At 39.1% G+C, this 10000-nt stretch overlaps 1 protein-coding gene across 1 annotated transcript in view; it reads left to right on the top strand.

Annotated features, from left to right (window-relative positions):
* The window catches only part of MEN1 (menin 1), a 415915-nt gene that overhangs the window by 37554 nt on the left and 368361 nt on the right, over positions 1-10000 (top strand). Inside the window, exon 3 of the mRNA XM_044060492.1 lies at positions 2335-2543. Within this exon, the coding sequence (XP_043916427.1) occupies positions 2335-2543 (209 nt within the window). The remainder of the gene's footprint in view (positions 1-2334; positions 2544-10000) is intronic.

The following is a 10000-nucleotide window of genomic DNA, read 5'->3' as shown; positions in this document are numbered from 1 at the left end:
AGTGTAGGACATTGTGCTTACCCCCTGTATCCTTTATGTAAGGAATCTTTGTGGACAATCCATTTGCTACTTGTCTCTGGTCAGATGCACACTGAACAGGCATTATACTTGATGGGTCTGATAATGGCAGAGTAGAAAGGTATTATGATCTCTATGGACCTAGATGCAATGCCAAGTTGAGCAGCAATGCCAAGTTGAGCAACATAGGATTTTCTTTCTACCTTGGACATGTGAGCTGAAGCCTAGGTTACTGTCTACACGAGTCCCCAGATCCCTGACTAGTGAATCAACTTTTAAGGGTATTTTATGGAGAATGTAGTTAGCTGGGATGACGGACTTTCTGAAAAGGTACTATAATGCTGATATTAAGTTTTAAACCATTGAAAACTGCCCATATATCAGCCAAATGAAAATTTAATCAGGCTACTTATTTTCTTGCCCCTGCTTTTTAAAGGTGTGTTGCTAAATTAAATGGTTCTTTCACTGTGTGGGACTTTTGCATACGTACGTATGGAAGAAGCTAACTGTTCCACTTTTGTGGCAAGACTTCCTCTTTTTCTTCTGATTATTAAACCTCAGTCAGGGAATATGAGTTGCAGATCCTGCCAGCTGATTCTCCCTTATCTGACCTTTCATGAAAACAGGTTTTCTTTGCATATGAAGCTGTTTTATGCCAAATGTTGTACAGAAGTAAACCTCAACCTGGGTTTACAGCTTTGGTTTAACTCCTTTGATGTGTTAGCCATTGTAAATACCTCTTCATGGAATGTTTTTGTTTCTTTTCCGTAGTATGGGCATTCATGGTGGAACAAATCTTTGGAATTCAGTGAAATGTGGTTTTCAGCATAATGATTTTTTTCTGTTAGATGACTTGCTGTTGAGTCAACATGATTTTGAGCAATTACTGCCACTTGGACTTTTTTCCTCCATTTTTTGCAGCAGAGACTTGGACTTTAACACTTTTCAAGGTGCTATAACCTTGATGGGATATCCAGATCCAAGTCGTCTTCTTTGGGACCTCTGGTTTAAGGAATGTTTCCATAATGGGGACTGCCTAGAAGGATTAGCCTGAAACTCTGGCCTGTTACCAAGTAAGGACCTTCTCATACTAGATATGAAAATCCATGTGCCAGTAGAGAGCTGGATGAACAAGTCTGTCCTTTTATAATATAACCATCACAGTCCTCTTCTTATTTGGTCTAAAGGTTTACTGCTAGTTCTTACATGTTTTGCATGGCATGTTACAATCTGGGCAGAACTGGCACATTTATGTATTACGGAATAGGGATAATATAGTCCGGGAAGGCCTTACTTGTGGAGCTTTATTACTGACTGGTCCTGCTTTTACATTTTGTGGGCCCGCCCATCTGTAATTGGTATGGTTAAGTATGTAACTTTTTTCATATCTTTGTGGGAAGACAAACTTCTGTACTACTGGTGCTCTCCTGCTGACTTCACTTATAAGTTAATTATTTGCAACCTGTGTTGTGCTCACAGAGTAATAGTCTGTTATATTTTTTTATTGCTGGGAGAGCTAGGTTGGATGATCCAGTATTGCTTTCTATACTCCATTTACTATATTGTTGCAATATCTCTCCTTTAAGAGCTGCTGTTGGAATACCTCACATGGCTGTATTTGCATTTTCTTGGTATACAGTTTTCATTTACTGATGCTGTAATATTGGCCAGCTGCCCTTTACCAACACAGTCTTCCTTCCACTGTTCTAAATACACCACTTGGAATTTCTAAAACGTTACTGTCCTTTCCATTTGTTTACTGCCTTGTGCTTCTTCACTTGGCCATGTTTAACCTTTACTGTTTCAGTTCACTGTACCATTACAAGTCTGTGTTCAACAAACAAGCAATTGTTAATGTTTGTGACTTTTTGTAGTGCAGTTTTTTTTTTTCACCCTCACTCTTCAACTGCTTTTGTTTCTGCTTATTCCAATTTCCTAATTTGTGATCCTGTCCAGTACAAGGTGTTACATTGTTTTGACTAGTTAAACATTTCTGGCCTTCAAGTTGCACAAAACTCGTGCTGAAGATTGAGTAGCATTATCTTTATGAGAATTCTTTAGTATCTTTGGTAGCATTGATCTTCAACAGTTCGTTCCACATCCCCACTGTTCATTATCAGACTGTTTATCAAAAACATGATGATGTATTGTGCCTGCGTGGTAGCAGCATCTAACTCTAGTAAATACTATCTTACTTAACATGTACTAGAGCTGTAGATTCCCTGAGAATGGAATTTCTTGTTTTTCTGTTAGTGTGATTATTATTTGGAATTCTATGAAGTAGTTTGCATTGAATTTTCCTTTTCTCGTTTACAGGTACTAAACTGGATAGCTCTGGTGTGGCGTTTGCAGTGGTGGCTGCTTGTCAGGTGCTCGGCCTTCGTGATGTTCACCTGGGGCTTTCAGAAGACCATGCTTGGGTAATCTTTGGTAAAGATGGAGAGGAGACTGCTGAAGTAACCTGGCATGGAAAAGGAAATGAGGACCGCAGGGGTCAGACTGTTAATTGTGGTGTTGCTGAAAGAGTAAGTTTAACTTGGAGTTAATAGTCATGTAAAAAAACTTATATGGTATGGCACAACAAAGGTGACCTACTTTTTAAAATTCACCCTGTCTATGAATGTGGGTACACTAAGGCTTCAACCATTATTGCTTTCATGTAGGAAGGTCAGAGTAACTAAGTGCGTGAAAATATATTTTAACAGTTTTCATTGCATTTTGCTTTTCTCCTTTCAGACATTTGTTAAGTAAAATAGGGGCAGGCCAAAACATTTAACTGTGAATCATGGAGCTTATGACTGTTACTGGTGTCATCCATTTACCTGCCTATATACAAGTGTCATTCATAGGACTGTGGGTCACAGTGTGATTTGAATTCCAGACACGGTAATGGTTAGCAGATTGTTTTGTATTAATTTATGCTGACCTAAGTTATAATTGCAATCCTAAACTGTGGCTTATTCCTTGGATCACTTTAGTCCAGAGATATGTGGGACACTTGAAATTCTGCAGTTGATTTCTGTGTGCCTTCCTTGTTTTTCAGTAATATTCCCCTCTTTTTAGGTCAGACCCTGATGAAAACTGATACCATTGATTAACCATTACCTATAAAGAGGGTCCCTTCTCCTGACTGTAAGAGAGTACAGATGTAGAACTGAATGATGACACTCTTGTCTTGACCTCCAAGATGTTCTTGTTCAGTGCTGAAAGGGTTAGAATACCTAGGCACAGTGGCCCTAGACTTTTTTTTTTTTTTTTAAATGGAGTAGTCTCTCGTAAGGAAGTGTTTACTCATCAGTGTTTAATTCAGCTGCCCTCATCTTCCATCAGTCAGAGAGAGCCCTTTCATAACAAAATGTTAGCCGTGTTGAACTTCTCAACTAATACTGGTTGACTTGTGCTCGGATAAAGCTGATGTTGCCTCATTCCATTTTCATTTCATGAAAATGTAAAATAAATCGGTAAATAAGTCATATTGCTTTAGAATAGTCTTTCAGCTGCATTTTCTATGCATCTAGTTTTCTTAGCCATATTGCCAATAGCTGCATTTTCTATGCATCTAGTTTTCTTAGCCATATTGCCAATAGCTGCATTTTCTATGCATCTAGTTTTCTTAGCCATATTGCCACTAGATGATTGTGGGAAAGGAAAGGCTATCTCCTTATTCTGTTTCAAAAATTGCTATGAGTAAATTATTTTGTAATGAATTTCGTTGGTGGCATTACATATAATGTATTTCTGCTGAAGTTACTCCAAAAGATTTTCATGTACAGTGTGTATTCTGTTTGCTGGTATTATGAACATTGGTTTAATTAGCTCTTAAAGGTGTGAGATCAGAAACTTTATATGCATATTTCATTCAAAGGAACCTGACCATAATATGAAAAGGGGATTAAAAATTATCTTCAGTGCTGCTTAGGGTGGAGTAAGCCGTATAAGAAAATCTTTTTTTTCAAAAGAGGTAGAGCATGTAATTTTGTTATGAAGTAGAACAAAATCTAAGCATCTCCACTGTGCTAGGTCTAGAGTAGTGAGTTCATGGTTAAAGCCTCAAAAACGGGGAGAAGCAACCTTTCACAAAGGCTGAAAGAAAAATTCACATCTATTACTAGAGATAAAATAACGGTCTCCAGTACTGAGAGCCTAGTAGAAAACCATTAGCATTTGTGATGCTAATCTTAGACTCTGAAGAAAGTCAGCAGAAGTATTTTTTTTTTTTTTTTTTTTTTTTTTTTTTGCTCAAACCAAGCTACAAAATGGTGATTTACCCCCTTACATTTCCTGGTCACACTTTTGCCAGTGCCAGGACTCAAAGTTCTTTCTGATGTTTTAATATGTTCGAATTAGTTTCTAGATGATCAGTAGTGTCACATGGTTTCCAAAGTGCACTTTTTAAGGTGCCTGAAGAGGCTATGTAGCTACAGTTTGAGGTAACACACTTCTCCTCAAGCTCCTAGCCTAGTACCTACCTTTGAACCTATCGGCCCAAGGGCCTATGTAAGCCTAGCCAGCAAGGTTCCATAGCTTACGCCACCCAAGAAAGTTATTTTCCTGTGCCACTATCGAGCAGCCTGGACTAATTACTAGTTAAAGGTTCCACACCAATAAATCTGTGCCACAGCTTCCTCTCAAAAGAGAATATATTGTCCTCCTTGTTTGGTGAAGGGTTTCTACTCATCGTAAATGTCACCTTGTATCCATTGATGGATGATTTGCAGTCTATCCAAACGATGCATTCTTTTTGCAGCAGTTTTTATTTATTTACTGACATTTAATTACTAGGAAGGTCTGACTAGGTAAGTACATATTTTTCACTGGAGGCTAAGGGAGAAAAGCTCTAAAGTATTACAAAATCAGTAAGAACAGTAGTTTTACAAGATTCAAAAATAATACCAAAAAATCTACTGTATAATTAACCAAATTAGACATTGTGACAGCACTGGTTAAAATTGATGCAACTTATTTGACAGTAATTTAATATTTAGAGAAATTTTATCCAGTTTATAGAAATTATGGATAAGTTAGTATAATACAAACAAGAACTGCAGTATGAAGTGAGAAAAAAACAGTGTTATGACTATTAGCTAGAGAGTTGGGGAGAGAATTTGAGGTTAGGAAGTGAGTAAAGAAGAGGGAGTTGGGAGGTATCAAGGTATGAATAGGTGCTTGTTCATATTTTGGGATATAGTTTATCTTGGGTTTGAGGAAGAGGAGAGCGAGATTTTAGCTAGGAAGGTTTTCAGAATGATTTTTAAAGGACTGCAAGGAGGATATTAACATGATTGGTATAGGTAAGGAGTACCAGGCGTTAGTAACATGGTATGAATACACACCATGACCAGTAGATTTGATAGGTTTGTGGACAGAGAAATTTTGGTTTTTGGATTGTAATGACAGAGTAGGAACATAGTTGTGTAGAAAGGTATTTCATGCCAGACAAGCAGATGTGTGCTCGATAATTTTATTTTTGAGGTGGTAAGACGTGGTGTATATATTAGTTGATGAGGTACTTCTAACCAGTTACGTCATTTAGTGCTATACAGTGGTGGGTTCTAAGGGGGGTATTTGCTGCAAATTTAGTTACTTTATTATAGCATTGTTCAAGTTTACCTTTTTGTAGTGCCTGGAGGTTAATAAAGATGGTAGAGTCATAAAGTAGTGAGGGAAGGTAGTAAGTAGTGTCAAGTCTGATTTTAGTTGCATTTGTGAGGGTACATGTTTTGCTCTGTATCATTCCTAATAAATTGCAATGAGAAGTGACCAATGGTTGTATTATTGAGAGAGAAGATTTGTAAAATTTTTTGTTTTTGTTGTAAGCCGTGGTGGTACAGCGGTAGCGTTGTCGCCTCTCAGCAAGTGGTACTCCCATTCGATTCTCTGCTGGAGCTCCTTCTGTGTGGAGTCTGCATGTCCTCCCCGCGGTCGAGCGGCATTCGAAAGACATGCATGAATGGGTGTGCATTCATTGAAGGTTGGGCATTGGGCTGGCAGCTCGGCACCATAAAATTCTGCTGCCAATTATTAGCCGACCAAAAACTTCCTGAGTATTTTTTTTTTTAAATGTGTCAGGTTGCCTGATGTGCATATGAGTGTGGAGTCCTCTGGATGCAGTATTAAGGAAGCTTATTGTATGGCTGTGTGGAGGGTGTTGGTGAGAATGTTAGAGGAGGTGACCAGGGATGAAGCCTAGTGACTCGGAGGTATGGAGAGAGTGTTGAGGGCTATTTTACTAACTAGTACCTATTGGTAAGTCACTTTTGAAGTGTAGAAGGGTGAGCTGAGATGGATCTAGGGAGGGCATTTTAAAGTAGAAGTTTGCTGTAACATTCCATGTCAAAGGCTTTAGACAAGTCTAGAAATGAGAAGACTAGTTTGACGTTGTCTCTAACTTTATTGACCATGTCTAAAAAGGTTAGAGGTGCAGTGTTAGTACTGTGGTAGGGATGAAAGCTGTATTGTGTGGGGGATAGCAATCTTTCCTCCAGGAGATAGTTAAGCAGTTGTTTTTGAATTCATTTTTCAAGTATTTTGGAGAAGGGGATAAGACTGCTGTAGGTGTAAAGTTTAGTGATGTCTGTTGAATTTCCTCTCTTGTGTAGATTCCTGGATTGACGTTATTTATAACGATTGAGACAGGATAGGCAGTATTATTGGCTACTATTTCAAAGTACTCCCTTGCAAGGTCATCAGCTGAAGCAGGGAGTGGTTTAAGTTTTAAGATTAGTTTTATATAGGATGTGAGCACTGGTTTGAAAGTGGATGTGGTGATATGTTGCTTTTAGACAGGGTTGGTATTGGATGTTGGGGAATCCTTGATTAGGGATGCTTTACTATCTAAGAAATAAGAGTTGACTTCTGTTTCATTTTCTAGTTGTGAATTATTGAGAGAGGGTCAGGGTTGACTTTTTGCCAGGATGCAAGATTTCTATAATGGTTGCCGAGAATTTTTTGGGCTTGTGTTTACTGTTCTGTATGCTAATAGTATTTTTTTTCTTCATTTATTTACTTTTTAGTGCAGATGCAGAGCTTTCTAAAGTCTTCAAGATATTGAGGCATTTTATATTTTTATGATTCTTTCCATGGTATTTCTCTATCTGAATTAGCAGTCTACTCTTCTATCAAAAAATGTTCTTTTGATACACGGGGCACTATTTTGTAACACTGAAGTGTTTTGTGCACAGGGTTAAAATTTGTAATTCAAAGATGCCTTCATAAAGCACTTGAACTCCTTTGCAGCAGACCTCTGTCCGTTTTCCAGTAATGCACTTTTTTTCTGGGCTTTGGGAATGTGGGAGCCTCTCCCACCAGCATGTAGGTAGATGGCATTGAAACCCATTCTGGATATAGCACTGGTGTCACAGAATGCATCCCCCTCACCTGTACACTTCTCAGCTATGGGTAGTTTGAAAAAAATGCCTGCTCACCTGCTGCTTGTTTTTGGGAAGGAAACCAAAACACACAAAGAAAACCCATGTGGGTGTAGGGCGATCTGTAGACTCCACACACAAGATAATCCCTTCTGAGAATTAAGCTATAAAACCTCTTTCTGTGAGGGTCAGTGCTCCTTGCTGTGCTACTGCACCTTGATGGCAAACAGACTCCAGAAATTAGAGACCAGGCTTTCTGTTTCTAAATCTGTTACTTCATCATCAGTTTCTCCCCCCCAAGATTTCTGAAATATACCAGGGCATCTCTAAACAGATTCTCAAGCCTCAAGGGGTATGTCCTCGACAGTTTTAGAACCTATGAATACAAAGACTTCTGGAACTCTGGATTACTTCCGTCATGGTGGTAAGGTGGTTGAAAAACCCTGTGTGGAGGTTAATTTGATTTCACTTACCATGAGGCCTGAGCCTGCCCCTTCATCCAAGTATCCCCTTTATTAGGAGCATCACAGACACTGATGCCATGCTAGTGCAATTGCTCTGCAGATCTGTCTTTGGAATGCCAGAGACTGTCTAGCAGCAGGCATAAAGCTTTTGATCTTCTGGTAGTTCCCAGGAGTCAGACCCTAGAAGGTTTGACTGCTGTTCCTGATTTTTGTCCATCATGACAGACAGCCACTCCAATTTCTCTTTAATCAGCCTTTACATTTTCCCCTAACCATACAAGCTGTTGGTGACTCGTATCTCAAAACAGAACTGTTTTCACCGCATTCTTCTCAGATACCATGAAAGAGCATCTTTAGAACCAAACATTACTCTTCCAGAGACTGATAAAATCGTAGTATGGACATGGAAGGGTCAGCTTCACCCTACCTTCCTTAGGCAGACCTGACTTGGGGAAACTGTTGAAGATGATGCTTAAGCAAGGGAGGCGGCCCTCAGCCCATGTAAGAGACTGAAGTAAGTTTGATTGAGCCATACTCTTCAGTGGATTAAAAGTTGACACTAGTGAACTTGCCCACCAAGGTTGAAATCACCTCAAACCTGTGGTCCCAGTTTCTAGGCAAGTACACCTCATATCCAGTCTTCCAAGGGACTGGTAGATCTGGGCAAGGTGGCTAGACCTCTGTTTTCTGGCTTAAGTACAGTGAATAGCAGGCTTTAGACTGGCTGTGAAGGTGTATTTTCTCTGTCTGCATTAACCACGAATGCACTTTTTTTTTTCTTTGTAATCCGTTTATTCTACTTAGAGTTCTCCTTACTGTTTGGTATGCCTGATGAGGAGGTTCAAGACAGACTTAAAGCATGCGTTTTCAAGGTAGAGTCACTCCAGTTGTTTGCAGTTCAGCAGTGGAATAGATGTGATAGCAGAATGTTGTCACCATTTGCTTGCACTCTTGGTTCTGTCGCATGTTCTCCCTAAGGATGACACCCAACCTTAATGGACTCTTCTGTACAAGGAACCCATGCTGTTTGAATTTGGAGGTAATTCTCATTAAGTTGAAGGATGGACAATGCTGATATCCACAGGTGTGATGTTTTGTCTTCCACAATGAACTTTTTCACATTTTCAAAGGAGCAAGAGGAGACCTTGGTTTGGCTAGAACCTCCAAAGTCTGCAGCAGGAGCCTTGATAGCACATCCAGGGACTCTCTCCAGATCATTCTGACCCTTGGAAATGTTAAGAGCTATGCCAGCATCATGCCTCGGTGTACAACACTGTATTTTTATACTGCTTCCTAGATAAGACTTGAATGTCATTTTACCACCTAGAAATGGTATAAAACTCTCTCTCTCTGGTTTGTTGCATAATAGTCCAATGAAGGGTTTGGTCCACATTATTTTTGTGCTGTTGGAGTAGTGGCAGGGTCCATTCCAGGGAGTTCCCATTTATAGCTTCATACCTGGACATTGAGAATTACAGTGGGTCCAGAAAATATAGTGGATTCAGGATTGTGACCATTTTCCCCCTTAAATTTCACAGGCTTACAAGAGACATTTCACTTTGTGACTTATGCCTGAATAGAAACACTGTTTCTGGACCCAGCTTCAAAAAAAATTTTGATAGGTATGCTTCATGTTTTCTGCCTAGGATGGAGATCACAAGTAAATGTTCACAAAGACCAGGAATTTTGGTCTGTAGTGGAATCATAAATTTGCATGTGTTCTTGTGATGTGAACATTTTTTTGACTCGTCAGACCCTGTATTGCTTATTGACCATGGCAGTTCTGGTTTCCCATTCTTTTAGAATCTCTTAACCACCCCAGTCCCACATTGGGAAAGTTGCATCCATATGTGTAGTCCTTCAAACTGTCAGAATTACTCCGGGAGTATTCATTATATTTCTTTTGGGGGTTAAATTTTAAAAAAGGGGGGGGGGGAAATTTTTTTTTTTTTGGGGTTTCCCCTTTTTTTTCCCCCCCCCCCTTTTTTTTTTTTTTAAACCCCCCCCCCTTTTTTTTCAATTTTTTTTTTAAAAAAAAAAATTTTTTTTTGGGGGGGTGGGGGTTTTTGGGAAAAAACCCTTTTAAAAAAAAATTAAAAAGGGGGGGTTTTTTTTTTTTTTTAAATTTTGGCAGGGGTTTTAAAAATTTTT

This window comes from Protopterus annectens, chromosome 2.part0 (assembly GCF_019279795.1).
Source record: "Protopterus annectens isolate FY-2018-M chromosome 2.part0, PAN1.0, whole genome shotgun sequence".
Taxonomy (NCBI): domain Eukaryota; kingdom Metazoa; phylum Chordata; order Ceratodontiformes; family Protopteridae; genus Protopterus; species Protopterus annectens.
Note: the sequence above shows the minus strand (reverse complement) of the source record. Positions and strands in the feature narration are given on the sequence as shown.